At 38.3% G+C, this 21425-nt stretch overlaps 1 protein-coding gene across 1 annotated transcript in view; it reads right to left on the bottom strand.

The window, feature by feature from the left end:
* The window catches only part of LOC126195821 (T-complex protein 1 subunit delta), a 100047-nt gene extending 78939 nt beyond the window's left edge, over positions 1–21108 (bottom strand). The window contains exons 1-2 of the mRNA XM_049934463.1: positions 20840–21108; positions 10166–10218 (exon numbers count right to left, since the gene is read on the bottom strand). Coding sequence (XP_049790420.1) covers positions 10166–10218; positions 20840–20951 — 165 coding nt within the window. The 5' untranslated portion in view covers positions 20952–21108. The remainder of the gene's footprint in view (positions 1–10165; positions 10219–20839) is intronic.
* Between the last annotated feature and the right edge of the window lie 317 nt (positions 21109–21425).

Below are 21425 nucleotides of genomic sequence, written 5' to 3'. Positions count from 1 at the left end.
CTTGTATACAACCTGCACGTAAATGATGCGGGACTTAAGTACTAGCCTGGTACTCACTTAGTGGGATACAGGAAATTGCCTAAAGGCCACATCCAAGTTGGCTGGTACACCAACTCTGTCATCAATCTGCTGGATAGATTCGATTCAGGGCACTCTTTCCCATCCTGGAAGTGGTGCTTTAACATGCACAGCTATCCAGGCAGGTTTGGACTGACTTCTCCTTGTTTGCTTTTGGATTCAAATATCACCAACAGTTTCTCCTTATGCTTATGTTCATTTCGTCCAAGATTCTCTCCCCTTAAACATTTTTGCTCTGTCACAAAAGTCCTTGTTCCTGCTTGCACAACGAATTGTCATATGCACAGATGGAGGTGATCATCTCTTTGGCACAACATTTCAGAGTGCAAGTGCATTCAAAAAGATAATGAAACACCTTACCAAAATAGTGAAGAAGTACCATTAGGTTTGTATATCCTGTTGATAATGATGTCATTAGCATCAGAAACACATTCCAACTGAACATGCAGTGTTTTTGAAGTAACCATTCTGAATCAGGATGACCTTAACAAGTTTGATTTTGTAGCCACTTCGTGATCTCAGTCATTCGAAGAAGTGAGAGGAACAATTTACAGTACTGACCATTTGCATGCCTCACAAACCACCAAGGACCAGTTATACTGTGAAGTTACTGGCAATAGGCAAGCCAAACCCAAATAGATTGTACCGACTGTGGGCATGTGGACCTACATATTAACACAAGTTTTTTTTAACAATGACAGAGCACTTTTTATGCAGCACAAAGTACAGCATGCCATTATGCCCACTGTGCACATTGCTGATTGGCAAACTTCTGAAAATATTGCCAAATGTGTTGAAACATTTGTTTCTGAATGGCAATTAGTGACAAAATGCTTTGCCACTGTTGACACACGTTATGTGTATCGTTGTTCCTCTGGGTTGTGCTGCTCACTCACTCAAGTTAGCAGTGTCAGATGCATTCAGCCGCTCTGAATCACCAGTACTAAGACCCACAAGACAGAAATGTCATAAGATCCTCAAGTTTTTCAAAAGTGGCTCAGTCACATGAAACACAAATATTTATAATGAAAGAAAGAAATATCTAGACTATATAGAAACTCTAATATGCAGATACTTCAAGATACATAAGATCGACCTGGAAAATTACTTTCAGGTACATCATCTAGCTTTTTACATTTCAGTTACTGTAAAAGACCTGCAAAGTTTGGGATTTATAAAAGTATTTTGTTCATGTGTACCCCTTAAATTTGAACAAATAATACTGAAAGTGATTCTGATAATTAGTCTGATGAAAACATGAAGCCTTAATATAGATATATAAAAAAATGAATGGGAAAATTCATATAACTGGACAAAAAGAGAAGCTAAAGATAAATTCAATGCGATAAACAGTATCTTCAAGGCTGATTCCTAATCAGAAACTAAATAAATTTTAAAAATTCAAAGAAAATTAATAAATGAAATTTTTTGCAAAAAAATACATCTGAAGTGGCAATATATGCATTAAAAAAACAAGAGATGTATCCTACGTGCTTTTCTTTCTGTTCACAGCATTTCAGTATGTACTGAAAGAATTATTGGTGAAAGGTGCAAACCAGCGGGAAGAGATGGACAGAAGCAGCTATCATATTTGTAAAACAACCGAAATTGATACTTCGAACAATGGGAAATCCTGGGTGGAATCACAACAATATGCAAACGATAGAGTACTACTCACCACATAGAGGCGGTGTTGTGAGCTCAATATTTTCTCAGTCTTTTTCATTGTGCCTGTCTGTGATTCAATGCCTCCAATAACTGATATTTCATGCACAAGATATGAAAGATGGTATCTAAGTAACATTTTGTTCATTTTTGAAATACATCTCTTACTTGTCTTTTCTTGAAAGATGATATTTCAATTGTATTTAGTCACGCCCCTAGTAGTATCTCACATCTCATTTAAAGGTTGGACACGCGTACGTGAAAACACTATTTGCTGGACACTGAGTGATAATTTTAATATTAAGCTTAAAAAACACACTATCGCACTATTTAATGAATGATTTGTACACCACTAGCAGTAATTACCATCGAAATAATTTATCTTTACAAGACTGCAAAAGCTCAACATGTATCACCAGGCACATGGCTGATCCAAATGGGTTTTGCTTCAGAGTGTTATTCTGTGAGCACTGTGTATGACTTTTGCTTTCTTGAAGACCGACTGAAGAATTTTACAATACTGGTGCTAACAGAATCTCAAATCTTGACTAGTGATTGTTCTCAATCATGTAGGGTTCTTTCTTCCTAGCATAAGGTATTATAATCCCCCGGTTGCCCATATTTCTTTTAAGGAAAAACATGATTTAAAGCTTTCTGTCTCTCATATAAAATAATAATTACCTATGAGTAAGAAACACATGCAATTTAATAACAAGAAAAGACATCAACAATTAATGTGCAAGAAATTAATTTGAAGCTGTTTGAATGTGTGGTCTCACAGTGATGTGAATAAAATCTGCTCAGGCTTCTAGCCCCATCAGGTGGTTAAAATTCCCAAAGCTCGTGGGATTTTAACCACCTGACATGGCTGTAAGCCAAGAAGATCTTAAGCTGTTAATTTTTCCAATGTTCTGAATGACGAAATCCATACAATGTAAACTGTTTTGTGGGTTAATAAAGAAATCAATCAAGCAATGTGCTGTAGGAATATGTTGAAGAAAGAGTTAAATTTCCATCACTGCCTGCTTTATAAATTTCTGCTCAGCATTCTTTCAACAATTTCTCTCTGAACACTGTGATGAAGTCATTGTTTATGATTCTGCGACAATATCTTTCTTCTATGATCTGTTCCTAAACTGTCAGTAAGTTTTATTAACATCTGACTATCACATTATTATAAACCACTGACCAAGATATTACATCCCAGTCTCTGCAAGTTACTGGATCTAACAAGAAACTTCCATAGCTACTGCACTATGTCCTTACATCAAAGCAGAGAATTTTGTTATGGAAAACACCTGAAAGTTGGTTGTCAAGAACACTAGCTAACATCAGTCAGTACTCTCTGACAGAAAATCAACATTAAAATCTCCACACACAATAACTGTTGTTCAGTTAAATCTGCACAACTTTGCTAAAACTGCTTCTAACTGCTTTAAGAAGATACTTCCTGCAGGTGGTCTGTAAACTATCAGTAGTATGAACTTGTGTGTTTCTGGTCCACTATTGTTGCACAGTATTGGGGAAAAAAAAAAATATTCATTAGTTTGAAGAGCCTGAAACTTCATTTTTTTGCATATACAGTTACTCCTCTTTATTTTTGTATTTCCTACAGCAGTATGATATTAGCCTGTATCCGTCAAGATAAATTTGTTCAATTTCAGTGATTCCCATATGATGTTCTGATATGCATATCAGTCTACTGACGTTCCCTTTACATTTTCATTTTCCTGACTGGATTTGAGAAATTCATCGTTTCTTTACTAGGTCTTCAGATGTTTTTGATAGAAGGCTCTGAAAGGTCATTCCATGTACACTCAGATATTCTGGTGGATCCTAAGGTGACCATCACATGCTTTTAAAGACTGAGATTAACTGCATGTCTCCTGATGATGTCTGGGTTCCCTTCAGCAATGTTATGTGTCAGTTGGATGTCCTGTTATAACAAAGTCACAATGCACGGTTCAATAAACTTGACAATATGTGTTACGAAAAAATCTTATATCTCATCTTTAAGAGAATGCATTTTGTTTCTGGATGATGGCAAGGAAAGCAATGTTATATGCAAGGCAAAAGAAAAAATATATATCTTCTTTTGTTTCACTGAATTTGTCTGTTAATTCATATTAACAGAATAAGAATACATCAGTACATCTGTGCATCCAAGCTGTGTCTTTTAATTCTTTACATTGAAAAGACACTAAACAGTGAAATACAACATAGGCATTAATAAAAATGATAAGTGTTTTCCGCTCTCGCCTTTTTACAGTTCTGAACTATAGGTCAACCACAAATATTTTTATGAACAGTTTTTCCAAGAAGTGCACATGGTTTTTATTTACCAATTCCCTGTGGTGGTGAATTTAGATGGTAATAGTAAGTGGCACTTTTATTTAATCTTTGCTAGTGAATAAAGTGAGTTAGGATATTATTCTTTGCAGCCAAGATTGCTACCAGATTTGTAAACATTTCAGCAAGTAAAAAAAAATCAAGTTAAGATTAAACTGCTCCAGAGAGTCACCTTTAAGCGAAGGTAAAAAACACTAACGACAACGGAAACAGAAAACCGGTTGAAGCCAGACGTCAATGACAACGAAATCCTAAGTTCAGACTGGAATGTTCATTGTAAGGGTAGGATAGTCGCCAATGGTGGTGGCATGTTTATTGCAGTAAAAAATTCGATAAAATCTAGCAAGCTTTCATGGATTCCGAATGTGAATTAATCTGGGTGAAATTGAATATCAAAGAATGGTCAAAAAAGGTGATCAGATGCTTTTATAGACCACCTGTGTAAGGATCTGTAGTTGTAGAGCACTTCAGACAGAGCTTGCTGAATACCACTAGTAATTTTCCTGATCGTGCTGTTGTAATAGGGAGTGACTTCAACTTGACAGGTACAGATTGGGAGTGTTATGCCATCAAAACTGGTGCCAGAGACAAGGAATCGTGTGGCATTGTTCTGGATGTCTTGTCCAAAAATTACCTTGAGCAGATAGAGAACCAACTCTTGAGGGTAATGTCTTAGACTTCCTGGCAACAAACATAGCTGAACTTATCAAATCAGTTAACGTAGAGGAAGGTATCAGTGCTCATAAGTCTGTGACAGCATCTATGACGACAGGTCCTACATGGATTGTTAAGAAATGTTGGAAGATATATTTGCTCAGCAAGGATGACAGGATACAAATTTCAGAATATCCCAGCTGTCAGGATCAAACATTCAGTGATGAGGACAATGATGTGGAGAACAAATGGAAAAAAATCAAATGCATCATTCAATATGCCCTAGACAAGTACGTTCCGAGTAAGGTTTTAAGGGATGGGAAAGATCCACCATGGTTTAATAGCCATGTTAGAAAAGCGCTACATAAACAAAGAGCACTTCATCTCAAATTCATGACAAGTAAAAACACAGCTGACAGACAAAGCTGAACGAAGCAAAAATGAGTGTGAGGAGAGAAATGGGATAAGAGTTCAATGATTTCGAAAGTAAGACATTGTCAACTGACCTGAGTAAAAAACCTAAGAGATTTTGATCATATGTAAAACCAGTAAGTGGGTCAAAATCATCTATTCATTCTCTCAGCAACCACAACGGCACCAAAAAGGAAGATAACAGAGAGAAGGCCAAACTACTGAATTTGCTCTTTCAAAATTGTTTCACCGCAGAAGATCTTAACACTGTCCCTCTTTTCAATCATCGTGCGAACATCAAAATGGCAGATATCAAGATGACGGATCACGGAATTGAAAAAGCAGCTACAATTGCTTAGTAGCAGAAAGGCTCCAGGACCAGATGAGATACCTATAAGATTCTATAAAGATTATGTGAAAGAACTTTCTCCCCTTCTAGCAGTAATTTATCGTAGATCGCTTGAGCAACGAAAGGTACCTAATGACTGGAAAAAAGCACAGGTAAATCCCGTTTTTAAGAAAGGCCTTAAGACAGATCCACACAATTATAGACCTATATCATTCACGTCAATCTGTTGTGGAATTATGGAACATGTTTTAGGCCTAATGACATTCTTGGAAAATGAACAGCTCCTCTATAAAAATCACCGTGGATCCCGCAAACAAAGATCCTGCGAAGCTCTCGCTCTGCTCCTCCATGAGATCCACAGCGCAGTGGACAACGGCACTCAGGTTGATGCTGTGTTCCTTCATTTCAGTAAGGCATTTGATACCGTCCTGCATTGCCGTTTTAATGAAAAACATATGAGCTTATGGAGTATTGGAGCAGACCTGTGACTGGGTTCAAGACTTTCTTGGAAATAGAAGTCAACAAGTCACTCTTAACAGAACTAAATCGACAGATGCAAAGGTAATATCCGGTATACCACAGGGAAGTGTGATAGAACCATTGCTGTTCACAATATATATAAATGATTTAGTAGAAAGCGTTGGATGCTCTTTAAGGCTATTCGCAGATGATGCAATTGATTATATCAAAGTAGCAACACCAGAAGATAAGAATTTTCAGAATGACCTGCAGAGAATTGATGAATGGTGCAGACTCTGGCAGCTGACCCTGAACTTAAATAAATGTAACATATGCGCATACATAGGAAAAGAAATCCACTAGTGTGCAGTTACTCTATTGATGACAAACAGCTGGAGACAGCATCTGCCATAAAATATCTAGGCGTAACTATCCAGAGCAACCCTAAGTGGAGTGATCATACTGGGTGTTACAAAAAGGTATGCCCAAACTTTCAGGAAAAATTCCTCACACACAAATAAAGAAAAGACGTTATGTGGACATGTGTCCGGAAACGCTTAATTTCCATGTTAGAGCTCATTTTAGTTTCGTCAGTATGTACTGTACTAACTCGATTCACCGCCAGTTGGCCCAATTGAAGGAAGGTGATGTTGGCTTCGGTGCTAGTGTTGACATGCGACTCATTGCTCTACAGTTCTAGCATCAAGCACATCAGTACGTAGCATCAACAGGTTAGTGTTCATCACGAACGTGGTTTTGCAGTCAGTGCAATGTTTACAAATGCGGAGTTGGCAGATGCCCATTTGATGTATGGATTAGCACGGGGCAATAGCCGTGTCGCGGTATGTTTGTATCGAGACAGATTTCTAGAACGAAGATGTCCCGACAGGAAGACGTTCGAAGCAATTGATCGGCGTCTTATGGAGCACGGAACATTCCAGCCTATGACTCGCGACTGGGGAAGACCTAGAATGACGAGGACACCTGCAATGGACGAGGCAATTCTTCGTGCAGTTAACGATAACCCTAATGTCAGCGTCAGAGAAGTTGCTGCCGTACAAGGTAACGTTGACCACGTCACTGTATGGAGAGTGCTACGGGAGAACCAGTTGTTTCAGTACCATGTACAGCGTGTGCAGACACTATCAGCAGCTGATTGGCCTCCACGGGTACACTTCTGCGAATGGTTCATCCAACAATGTGTCAATCCTCATTTCAGTGCAAATGTTCTCTTTACGGATGAGGCTTCATTCAAACATGATCAAATTGTAAATTTTCACAATCAACATGTGTGGGCTGACTAGAATCCGCACGCAATTGTGCAACCACGTCATCAACACAGATTTTCTGTGAACGTTTGGGCAGGCATTGTTGGTGATGTTCTTCCACCTACGCTCAATGGAGCACGTTATCATGATTTCATACGGGATACCCTACCTGTGCTGCTAGAACATGTGCCTTTACAAGTACGACACAACATGTGGTTCATGCACGATGGAGCTCCTGCACATTTCAGTCGAAGTGTTCGTATGCTTCTCAACAACAGATTCGGTGACCGACGGATTGGTAGAGGCGGACCAATTCCATGGCCTCCACGCTCTCCTGACCTCAACCCTCTTGACTTTCATTTATGAGGGCATTTGAAAGTTCTTGTTTACGCAACCCCGGTACCAAATGTAGAGACTCTTCGTGCTCGTATTGTGGACGGCTGTGATACAATACGCCATTCTCCAGGGCTGCGTCAGCGCATCAGGGATTCCATGCGACGGAGGGTGGATGCATGTATCCTTGCTAACGGTGGACATTTTGACCTTTTCCTGTAACAAAGTGTTTGAAGTCACGCTGGTATGTTTTGTTGCTGTGTGTTTCCATTCCATGATTAATGTGATCTGAAGAGAAGTAATAAAATGAGATCCAACATGGGAAGTAAGTGTTGTCGGACACATGTCCACATAATGTTTCCTGAAAGTTTGGCCGTACCTTTTTGTAACACCCTATATAAAACAGATAGTGGGAAAAGCAGACACAAGACTCAGAGTCATCAGAGGAATTTTAAGGAAATGTAACTCATCCACGAAAGAAGTGGCTTATAAGGCGCTTGTTCGCCCAATTCTTGAGTACTGTTTATCTATCTGGGATCCTATCAGGTAGGACTGACAGAGGAGAGAGAGAAGATCCAACGAAGAGCGGTGCATCTCGTCATGGGATCGTTTAGCTGGTGAGAGAGCATTATGGAGATACTAAACAAACTCCACTGGCAGACATTACGAGAGACATTGTGCATCATGTGGAGATTTACTATTGAAATTTCGGGACAGCGCTTTTCAGGAGGAGTCAGGCAACATATTACTTCCTTGTGGTATTGACCACAAGGAGAAAATTCGAGAAATTAGAGCCAATGCAGAGGCTTACCGAGAATCATTCTTCTCGTGAACCACCTTCGCGAGTGGAACAGGGTTGGGGGATCAGATAGTGGTACCGAAAGTACCCTCTGCCACACACCATTAGGTGGCCAGAGTATGATGCAGATGTTGATGAACGCCAAATGTTTTTCACTGTTAGTTATTCTTAATATCAGGACTAAAGAGTTACAGTGCACGAGCTGAGGTCTGTACTGTTTCCCAGTGCAAAGTTGTAACTTCTTAAAAAACCATAAATTTAAAGCACAGAACTGAAAAAGTGTTTTTCAACATTTTTCATAAAAAATCTGTATGATGTGTTTTACTTTTTATACGCTACATCAACTTATTTCCCTACAAACTAAATGCATAAAAACTAGGTCTGTAAGTCAACACATTACTGAAAATAGGGAATTTGGTGCCTGACTAATGACTGGATACACACCCCTAAGCCTTCGAACCTGAAATTATCAAAAACAGAGTTAGGACAGTGCTATTTGGCAATTTTACTATTACAACATGTAGGTAGCCATGTACCAAATATTATGACAAGTTTGGTTTGTGGGGTGCTCAACTTCGCGGTCGTCAGTGCCCATACGAAGTCCCAATTTTTACACAGTCCCATTTTTACACAATGCAATCTAGCCACTCTCACAAATGATGATGATGATGATGATGATGATATGATGAGAACAACACAAACAACACGCAGTCCCCGAGCAGAGAAAATCCCCAACCCAGCCGGAAATTGAACCTGGGACCCCATGATCCAGAAGCAGCAATTCTAGTCACTAGACCACGAGCTGTGCACAGGTACCAAATATTACTAAATTGTGGGATGATCACCATACCATTCCCCATGAGATTGCATGGGATAGCCCTAAATGCATTTTCTTTACAATCCTTCACTTTTTCCAAGCTGCAGCGTGGTCTTTTGGATGAATTTACACTAAAAATGGCCTAGTGAACACACTGTAAATCACTGGGATGGTCAGACTACATACTTCTGGCAATTAGCCCTTTAGTTATTCCCTTACAAGAAGCAGTCAGATAGTAACTACACCACGTATGATACAACTGAGTGACAGGCAATACTTTAATCACACAGATGTGGAAATGCCACTCTCCCTTGAGTGATTTTCCACATAATGCTTCATTTGGGGCTTATCACAGAATTCAAACAGTGGGATGATCTTCACACTAGTGTGATAAGCAGCCTCAGCAATGTGCCTGTATAATTGAGGTTATGACCCAAGTAGTTTACATGCACTCTCCATTATTAAAACAATCTTTTCCAAGATCCTTCTCCAAAGAGTCTGACTCACACAATTCTGAGCAGTGCACTTGGCTTAAAAATACTAGTTACACTGTTATCACTTCATAAATAGCAAATAGCACTGATCCAGTTCTGGCACCCCCCTTACAGCAATGAGACATTTTTCAAATTTATCTTCCTTCACTTAGCTTGTACCTTATGTCTTACACTGTCAGACTGCTTTGGAACTTCTCGGGATGTCTGAATGCTTTATCCTCACTCTCCAATGCCCAAAAGGTACGAAGACAAGCTAGATGATGTACTAACATGTGCAACATCTGTTGGACCTTTTCAATGATTAGGAAGGCTTTGACTGTAATCCAGAAAAGACCTGACATTACTACTGGTAACAGTGGCACGCAAAACTGTAAACTCTCCTTACATCACTTCCAAATCATCTCAAAGTTCCACACTAAACTGCTCTTTTCCAATTTTTATGCTAAGACACTGGGAACAAAAGTAAATCAGAAGAATGAAACTGCTCACCATTTTGTCCATGCCTCGTGGCCCCAAGCTTGTGCGTATAGCATCAGCAACAGCTGGAAAAAAAAAAAGAATCAGTAAACTTTTGAGAAATCTAGCTGAAACACACCATTTTTTTTTAAAGAGACCTTCCACATTCCCTTTTAGGCAATAAAGAAAATAAAAAATAATTATGAGTGTTCTGAATTTAGCATCTACGTTAAAGTGAATACTGACATTGCATAATTGCATAGCAGTGTTGAATTACATGTACTGCTAAAACAGGTTCACAATACACACTGACAAAAAGACACTAAAAGAAGAATAACTGCATAATTTCTAGGTCCCATAATGTTTTGACACTTGCTTCTGTAAGAAAATGGAAATGGACAGAAAACAGCAAAGCGGGGGAGGGGAGATGGATGCGAAATATTATAACACAGACAGATTGAAAACAGAAGCAAGGAAGTCAACTGAGACATAAAAGTAGAAAAAACCGAATGAGATCGGGGGGATTTTGAACATAGAATGAAGAGCAGGTATGTGAAGACTGCCCAGAACATATAGAGTGACAAGTTTCATGCTCTTTAACCTTTAAACGAATGTATGAATGTACGTATAAAGTGTACCATTTACAAATTACATTGTCTTGTCCTGTTCTACTGTCATTTCAAAATTGTGAGCCCATACCCATTCCTTCATCACTGCTTCAGCTAACACAGTGCTGTTAATCTACAAGATTAGAAACTTTAGCGTAACCCTCTCTACATAAGGAGATGGGTATATCACCTGTCCCTCCTTTCCAAACTTCCCCAACTTCCCCTCTGAAGAAAATACAATACATTCCAAAAATGAAGATTACTATTTTCTACTTAATGTGCTTCTACCAGCAGCACTAAGACTTTCAGCTTCCAAGGTTAAGAAGTGGTTAGCCTTTCTGCCTCATTGTAATTTAAAATGAAGACAAAAACAAAATCAAAGTAGCCTGACATGTCACCAAACTGGAAACAAATACAAAAAAGTGAAACAAGTGAACATGCAATTTTACCTGACTAGTGCCACAAAACATGATCCAAAAAAAACTTTGTGAATCCGAACTTCACCAATATAGGCTACAAGTTACAGTAGAAATTTGACAAGAGAGAACGTGTACAAACACTGAACTATGTTGCAAACATACTAATGCTGTGACCCACCATTGAGACATTATGCAATGTCGAGTACAGCCTAAAAAATATAACCTCAGCAGGTACAGATGAAGTATCCATATAATTGCTGATTGGGTGTATAGACAATATCAAAGACCCTTCAGCTAACATCATAAATAAATCCTTCACCAAAGGTTGCTGTCCAGAAACACTAAAGGATGCACAAACCCTGCCCCTACAGAAGAAAGGCAACCCAGAAAATTATAGGCCATTCTGTTTTCGGTCATTATTTCCAAAAATAATAAAACCATAATGAAAAACAGACTCACAGCCTACTTAACAACATGCATTCTAATGTGTGAAGAAGAGTTTGGTTTCAGGTCCAGTAAAAGTACTGCATAAAGATCGTATTACAGAGATCTTCCTTTACTTTACGAATGATTTTAATACAGTATACACATAATACTGCTACATAAATGGCACACACGAAATAAGAAGTAAATAATGTTTTCATTCGTAACTGAAAAACAGAGTTCAGTACGTGGAGATCTCTGGAATAAACTCAAATCTACTATAAAACACATTGCTAACATAGAATTGGCCTTCATTAATATTGGAGTCTCTGTGGAAGTGTGCAGGGCCCAATACTCTTCTTGATACAGGCTATATCAATGATTTTCTCCAAAATGTAAAACACAGCAAAACAGTACTGTTTGCTGATGAAGCTAGTATTATAATCAGTGATGAGATACCAAGTGGAGTAAACAAAAAACTAAACAATCGCGTATGTATGCAGGTCAATAGAAAGCAACAAATTAACCTTACACATAAAAAATTTGACCATATTAGTTCCTAAATAAGCTGAAAAATCCAACAGTAACACTCTCTGAAGTGAAAGAGGAGCTAACTGAATGACTACTGAACCAATGCTGACTACGCCTGTTACTGTTTACCTCGTGAACTAGAACACCATATTTTGCATGCATTCATTCTATAACTGGTTATGGCATAAACTTCTGGGAAACAAATCAGCAGAATATACAAACTGAAAGATATCAACCTGTACCCAATGAACAGGCCTCTACAGAAATGTGGAACCTCACATCTCAGTATGAAAAAACCAATAGTGTGCTGTATAATGTAATTAAATTAGACAAAAAACTTCTGCAAGTAATCAAAGGCAAAAGTGAAATGCATGCCTTCAAGGACAGGCTAAAGATGATCTGTAAGAAAAGTAATTTTATACCACAGTGTCAAGGATTACCTAAATGACATGTAAATTTTGTTGACAATTATACTGCCAAAGGATGCATAAACAAACAAATAAATGGAAAATAAAAAGTGCAATATTTAAATGTCAATATTACTGGAATCAAATATTTATCATTACAGATCAGACAAAGATTCAAAAGCCACTGAAGGTGCTCAGTTCTATTTAACAACAGTACTGCCTCAATGCCTTCAACATCAAGTGTTTTCATTTCATGACAATATTTGAAAAACCAAATTTATTTATTTTATTTTCTCGAGTTCTAAGCGCACACATAGGAGTCTATAAATTTACAATTTCAGGTAAGGAAAGAGAACAAATTTACACATACACACACGTCAAAACTGAAATAAAACAGTTTCTGCCCAGAAATCAGCAGCTGCCACAGGGCTTTCTTGTGACTTTAACAACTTCTCATTCACTTATGACAGTAGCTGATGATGCTGATGCCTATATGCTATTTCTAAAGTACATAACAAATTGGTGTAAAGTTACAAGACTACCAGCCAAATGAAAACCTTGAGCTGCATCTTAGACAATGAATAACTTTCAGCAAAATCAATTAATCTGATCAGTTCAGTTAGCTTGAGGCATTCCTTTATGGAATTTAGAAGCTTACTTTGGTGCTTTGCAATATAATGAGCAGAAAGCTTGAAAATCTTTGAAATCAAGATTTTCCATAAAATCTTCAGTGGTCATCTGCTTAGTTTCCAACGCATCAATGTGAACCCATTGTTTGCACTCAATGGTATCATCTGGATCACTGTCCTCAAAACTGATTTCTAAAAACTTTTTTAAAGTTGTTTTTCTGGACAATGTCTCACCAAGGAAGCATGCAGTCTTTGGATTCCAAATAACACACTATTTTAGCAATCAAACTCTTTGTAAACTGCTGTTACAGGACTGCTTGCAAGTATCAATTCTAGGTTTTTATGCATAGTGCAAATACGGACTCAGTAAGTTCCTGCAGCATCTGCAGCAATGCACAATTTTGGCCTCAACTCACAGAATTTAGAAAATCCAATTTCGGGCCTGTGCCGAAGTCAATGTGTGGCAAACATTTCTCTCAAATTATTCATGTTTTTATTTATTCTAATTGAAATGCAGTCCTTTTTTCCTGGGAAAATTTGCTTAAATTCTTTATTTTGGAGAAAATGTTACCACTCTTTCTTTTACAACATTTGGAATCTTCTGGCCAGTTGCTCTTCGGCAGTGTCAACAATACACCATCTTTTGCCTTCAACTTTCTAGCTGCTTTCACCATCCTCTCTGAAACACTAAATTGAGAGGGGCAGCCCCAAAAGCAGTTCGACTTGTACTGAGTGTTTGATTCTGCAGGTTATGCTAATTCAGGTTCGTCTTCTGACTGGGATTAAGTTGACACAGACTTTTCTGCTTTCTTTGCTGAAAATTGTTTTTTACAGTTGAGCAAAGCTTCTGACCAAGTTTCACACTACTTTGTCACAGCCTACAACTGACTTGCTGTTTCCACATTAATAATCCATAAATCCATTTTTACAGAAAGGTTCTTTGCACTGAAATGGTTACAGCAGGATTTCTGTAGAAATTCATACTTGTCTGAAAGTATCGCTTTGTTATGAAAGCATATTTGTGTATCTTCAATAAAACATGTTTCACTTCTTTGGTTTACTAATCCTTGCTGTTCTCCCGGAAATTCTTTGAGATAATTTGAAATAACAGAAAAAACACATTTAACTAGTAATAACAACAGACTTTACATCATTCAAAAATGCACACACTAAATCTGGACAGTCTTCACCACACAAAAGTGCCCTTTGCCCTCACAGTCAAAGAATGCTTTTATCATCATTGTTGTCTCTAAACTTGTCACAAAAATGAAACACACTTTCCCTGGTAAGACAAAATGAGCTCTTTTCATGGTTCCAAGAGAAATGAGATTTGAGTGATCCCACTTGAAAGTGAGCCAAAATTAACTCAAATTTTTGAGTACATGTTGAAAAGTAATTATTTGGACAGTCAAGCTGATACACACACAAATTTTTGACAGATCACAGATGACTAAAGACTCAGCTTCAGCAATTTCTTTCAATAGACACATGCTGATAAAACACAGTCCAAATTTGTTATGACAACATTTATGATCCACTTTGATAGCACATTACGATAAATTTACCATAACTTGAGCTTTGTTCTACAACTAAGCCATTGCAACAAAAAGATGAACTGGATCGCTAAGTTTCATCATGATAGGTCCCTTGGATCCTGAGCAAAACTTTACAATTTACTCATTCAACTCACAATGTCAAAAAAGTAGGCTCCACAAAAAGGTGGTTAATGGCCTCAACAAGTTACTCATGGAGCAGTAATCTAATATATATATTGAAAAATTTTCATCAAAATTGGAGGTGGTCAAGTGGGGACCTTGAGGTCACAAGACATGATTACCCTTTCAAATCTACCCTCTATGAGCTGCATAAGATATTTGTGCTGCACATTTTGTTTGTAGTCCGAAACTGGCCTTTTCTTGTTAAGTACCCTATCAGTCTTCAGTATCAGACAGTTCAAAAGCATTCTTTCAAACATCTTATATAGACAGTCCCCCCCCCCCCTCCATGAACAATGGACCTTGCCGTTGGTGGGGAGGCTCGCATGCCTCAGCGATACAGATAGCCGTACCGTAGGTGCAACCACAATGGAGTGGTATCTGTTGAGAGGCCAGACAAACGTGTGGTTCCTGAAGAGGGGCAACATTCTGGATGATTGACTGATATGGCCTTGTAACACTAACCAAAACAGCCTTGCTGTGCTGGTACTGCGAACGGCTGAAAGCAAGGGGACACTACGGCCGTAATTTTTCCCGGGGGCATGAGGCTTTACTGTATGGTTAAATGATGATGGCGTCCTCTTGGGTAAAATATTCCGGAGGTAAAATAGCCCCCATTCGGATCTACGGGCGGGGACTACTCAAGACGATGTCATTATCAGGAGAAAGAAAACTGGCGTTCTATGGATCGGAGCGTGGAATGTCAGATCCCTTAATCGTGCAGGTAGGTTCGAAAATTTAAAAAGGGAAATGGATAGGTTAAAGTTGGATATAGTGGGAATTAGTGAAGTTCGGTGGCAGGTGGAACAAGACTTCTGGCCAGGTGACTACAGGGTTATAAACACAAAATCAAATAGGGGTAATGCAGGAGTAGGTTTAATAATGAATAGGAAAATAGGAATGCGGGTAAGCTACTACGAACAGCATAGTGAACGCACTATTGTGGCCAAGATAGATACGAAGCCCACGCCTACCACAGTAGTACAAGTTTATATGCCAACTAGGTCTGCAGATGATGAAGAAATTGAAGAAATGTATGATGAAATAAAAGAAATTATTCAGATAGTGAAGGGAGATGAAAATTTAATAGTCATGGGTGACTGGAATTCGTCAGTAGGAAAAGGGAGAGAAGGAAACATAGTAGGTGAATATGGATTGGGGGTAAGAAACGAAAGGGGAAGCCGCCTGGTGGAATTATGCACAACCTAATCACAGCTACCACTTGGTTCAAGAATCATAAAAGAAGGTTGTATACATGGAAGAAGCCTGGAGATACTGATAGGTTTCAGATAGATTATATAATGGTAAGACAGAGATTTAGGAACCAGGTTTTAAATTGTAAGACATTTCCAGGGGCAGATGTGGACTCTGAACACAATCTATTGGTTATGAACTGTAGATTAAAACTGAAGAAACTGCAAAAAGGTGGGAACTTAAGGAGATGGGAGCTGGATAAACTGACTAAACTAGAGGTTGTACAGAGTTTCAGGGAGAGCATAAGGGAACAACTGGCAAGAATGGGGGAAAGAAATACAGTAGACGAAGAATGGGTAGCTTTGAGGGATGAAGTGGTGAAGGCAGCAGTGGATCAAGTAGGTAAGACAACGAGGGCTAGTAGAAATCATTGGGTAACATAAGAAATATTGAATTTAATTGATGAAAGGAGAAAATATAAAAATGCAGTAAATGAAGCATGCAAAAAAGAATACAAACGTCTCAAAAACGAGATCGACAGGAAGTGCAAAATGGCTAAGCAGGGATGGCTAGAGGACAAATGTGAGGATGTAGAGGCTTATCTCACTAGGGGTAATATAGATACTGCCTACAATACAAGGGCAATGTACTTGACGACAATATTATGGAAAAGGAAGAGAATGTAGATGAAGATGAAATGGGTGATATGATACTGCGTGAAGAGTTTCACAGAACACTGAAAGACCTGAGTCACAACAAAGCTCCGGGAGTAGACAACATTCCATTAGAACTACTGACAGCCTTGGGAGAGCCAGTCCTGACAAAACTCTACCATGTGGTGAGCAAGATGTACGAGACAGGCGAAATACCCTCAGACTTCAAGAAGAATATAATAATTTCAATCCCAAAGAAAGCAGGTGTTGACAAATGTGCAAATTACCGAACTATCAGTTTAATAAGTCACGGCTGCAAAATACTAACACGAATTCTATACAGACGAATGGTAAAACTGGTAGAAGCCGACCTCGGGGAAGATCAGTTTGGATTCCGTAGAAATATTGGAACATGTGAGGCAATACTGGCCCTATGACTTACCTTAGAAGCTAGATTAAGGAAAAGCAAACCTACATTCCTAGCATTTGTAGACTTAGAGAAAGCTTTTGACAATGTTGACTGGATTACTCTCTTTCGAATTATGAAGGTGGCAGGGGTAAAATACAGGGAGCAAAATGCTATTTACAATTTGTACAGAAACCAGATGGCAGTTATAAGAGTCGAGGGACATGAAAGGGAAGCAGTGGTTGGGAAGGGAGTGAGACAGGGTTGTAGCCTCTCCCCGATGTTATTCAATCTCTATATTGAGAAAGCAGTGATGGAAACAAAAGAAAAATTCGGAGTAGGTATTAAAATCCATGGAGAAGAAATAAAAACTTTGATGTTCGTCGATGACATTGTAATTCTGTCAGAGACAGCAAAGGACTTTGAAGAGCAGTTGAACGGAATGGATAGTGTCTTGAAAGGAGGATATAAGATGAACATCAACAAAAGCAAAACGAGGATAATGGAATGTAGTCGAATTAAGTCGGGTGATGCTGAGGGAATTAGATTAGGAAATGAGACACTTAAGGTAGTAAAGGAGTTTTGCTATTTAGGGAGTAAAATAACTGATGATGGTCGAAGTAGAGAGGATATAAAATGTAGACTGGCAATGGCAAGGAAATTGTTTCTGAAGAAGAGAAATTTGTTAACATCGAGTATATATTTAAGTGTCAGGAAGTCGTTTCTGAAAGTATTTGTATGGAGTGTAGCCATGTATGGAAGTGAAACATGGACGATAAATAGGTTGGAAAAGAAGAGAATAGAAGCTTTTGAAATGTGGTGCTACAGAAGAATGCTGAAGATTAGATGGGTAGATCACATAACTAATGAGGAGGTATTGAATAGAATTGGGGAGGAGTTTGGGGCACAACTTGACTAGAAGAAGGGATCGGTTGGTAGGACATGTTCTGGGGCATCAAGGGATAACCAATTTAGTACTGGAGGGCAGTGTGGAGGGTAAAAATCGTAGAGGGAGACCAAGAGATGAATACACTAAGCAGATTCAGAATGATTTAGGTTGCAGTAGGTACTAGGAGAGGAAGAAGCTTGCACAAGATAGAGTAGCATGGAGAGTTGCATCAAACCAGTCTCAGGACTGAAGACCACAACAACAACATATAGACAGTATAATAATGAGCTAGTCCAATAGCTTGGAGGGTTTGAAAGCTCTTTCTCTAATTTTACAACAGCAATTATATAGGTTCCCCTCCACACTTTTGGTTTATTATTCTGTTTTAAGCAGTTATCGTAGAGTTCCACAAGCCTTTTCAGTGTTCTTAGTCTGAGTTCATTTGTCTGTTTTATCTGTCATCCATTTGTCCTTATCATTCTTACTTTTCTCCTATGGCTTTTTCAGCTCTCCTTCACTTAAGGAGCTGAGAACTGATTCATTTCCAGGTGCCCTTGCCCCTGAATCTTAGGTCATTTGCCTCATTTGTCTGGTTTACATTTATAAGAAGCTGTTGAGTTATTTGATTTGGGGAAATGTTTCCATTAGTTGTCTTCATGTTGAATGATGGTGTCAATTACTCAGCACCACAATTGAGTCTGACAGACAGAAACAGAGCAACTTTAAGAATATTTTCTTCATCAGGAGAAGGAAAGGGAATTTAATACATTTTTAGCCATCAAGTGCTTTACAGTCATCTCAAATACAATGTTTGCAAGAGAGTCTGTTGATCAACAGACGAATATAAGTTTATAACATGATGATAACCCACTGTTCAAACATACTTTTTAAAAACTTAAGTATTCTTACAGTGATTATGCTGTTTTGAAATGCAACTAATTAACATCTATTTAGCATTTCCACAATTTATTGTATTAGTTCTTGTACCTTTTGTCACATTGAGCCATTGTGTCAGTCATAAAAAATTCACCAATGAGTGACTAAACATGGAAGTAAATAACTAATGAATATAATTTTTCTAACTTTTTATTCCCTGCAAAACTCAAATTTCTCTACCCATGTCTATTTCCACATCCCCCCCCCCCCCTCTCTACCTTTCTTTGTGGATTAACAACATCGTTCCTGTTTACTTCTTAATTAATTTAATTTCCTGTACGGTGTTCAGTCGTGTAGTAGTTGATACTGGATAAATTTTTGACATGGCTTTCTATCAGAGCAGCATATAAGCTGAAACTATTCTCACCATAATACATTTTTCTACCTAAAGTGTGCAACTCTGATTTTGACTGAGGTAGTGTTAAGTAACATGGATCAACTACTTGTTTCATACATAATTTGTGTCCTGGAGATCTAATTATAGAGAACCTTTAAGGATATGAAATGAGTCCGGGTACACAACATCAATGTGTAGTATCTGTTACAAACAGCACTAATAATTTACTACTGTTACAGCAGTTTAACATATTTGGACTTACTGTAGCTAAAAATTAATTGGAATGCTGCTACTAAGAAAAAAAAAAGCTGGAGCTTCCTCTGTTGCATGTGGCTGCTGGTTACCTCTTAATGTCCATCAACTATTAATAGTCTACAGTGACTTATTTACCGTAAGAACAACGTCCTGTATAAATTAAAACTGTTACTTCTTGTTTGTGCCACTAACATGAATATAATTTTCACGTACAGATGTACTAAGGCTTTCTTTGGGACTTCATTTTGAATTTGAGTATTCTCATACTTTACGTTAGGTGGGAGCTTGCTGAGGATATTCACATCACAATAGAGTTCCACTCTGAACTCTAGGCACGGATGTCAAGGCTGCATGGAAATTGTGTGTGTCATAAGGTAGTTTTGTGAACAGCAAATCAACAGAAACCAATTTTTTTTATTTCAGCTGCATATACTGTTACAGAGAAAATACTGTTCAGTGAACAAGTCTTATGAGTCTCTATAACGTGTTTGGTTATCTACTTCAAACAGAATTATAACTAGATCTACTTTGTTAAGCTAGAGGAATCTTCCATTCACTGCAGCTACAGCAACACGACAGTTAAGTCCACAAGACAATGAAGTGAAAGCATATAAAATAAAAAGAGTACCACAGTCTTCAAGCCCAACACAATGAGGGCTGCCAAACATGCCAAATAGTGTTTCCTGACAATGAATGAATCTGAAGAGTTTTTACTACTCATCTGTGTTGCTTGATGGGCCCAATCAATCACTGATTTAGCCACTTTGATTCATAACATCAAGCTCACAGTACTGATGCAGCTTCTTGTCTACAAATCTGCTTACTTGATCTTGTGAAAAGATCTCATGTCGACACATCGAATAACGTAACTTGTAGACAAGAAAAAAAACCCTCTTGTAAGTTTCACAATCTGGATCTTCCGCGATATCTACTACGTGTGCGACTGTCTTCAATACTACTATACTTCCCACTGTCACTGAGGCGTTATTATGCATCAAAATGTCGTTTAGTGGCCTGTCCGTTATCTAATGTTTGTCTTCTGAATTTACCATTAGTTTTTATATCGACCACCCTGCTTCATGCTAACTTCAACCATGGCTAGCTACAGAGACGTCTGTCGCCTCAACCCAGATTTCATGTTGAAATGGGTATCCAGCATCACACTAGCCAAATTTTTATTTCAATAAAGACTGTAACGGGCATTGGGAACCCGAGCGATAAAATTAAGATTTTTCAGAATCAGATATATGCCTCACTTGTAAGAAGTTGCGAAAAATAACATCGGTAGAGTAACTTCGGGCATACCTTTGGCAGCATTTATATTGCTCTCGCGAACGTCTGCTGGTTTTCTCTTATCTTTATAAGCACCCGCTTGGGTCTTTCTGGAATCGCCAGCGCCAGTTTGTGCAGTCATCATGGAAAAATAAATGCGCTCCGCTTAAATTAACCACACTTTACACAAGCACGTGTAAAACCGTTCCTCCCAAATTTCTGAACTGTCCACCCACGCTCGAAAACCACTCTCGTCCTTATACGGCAACAATCCCAAAGACAACTACCAACAATTCTTTAGATCTTTGAACTAAGTGCCTTTTCTAGAGAAAGTTGGGGAATCAAAGAAATTCCTATAGTTATTTATAAAGAAAGTAAACATCACTGATTTTTTTTTTGGGGGGGGGGGCCATATATTGCCGCAAACAAGAGAGACAAACACTATTAATTACTTTACGTCACTACGTATTAGAGAGGGTGAAGCGATAAAGTTTGTTTTCTAACAAGTATTTTAAAAAAATGACCCGGAGAAAATATTTTTAAAAATTGCATATTGAACTGCAGAGATTATCCCTATTTATCGCTGCTTTTGAAATATGATACAATCTGCAATTTTCTG

Source organism: Schistocerca nitens, chromosome 7, assembly GCF_023898315.1.
Source record: "Schistocerca nitens isolate TAMUIC-IGC-003100 chromosome 7, iqSchNite1.1, whole genome shotgun sequence".
Lineage (NCBI taxonomy): Eukaryota > Metazoa > Arthropoda > Insecta > Orthoptera > Acrididae > Schistocerca > Schistocerca nitens.
The sequence above is the reverse complement of the archived record's forward strand: the minus strand, read 5'-3'. Positions and strand labels throughout refer to the sequence as shown.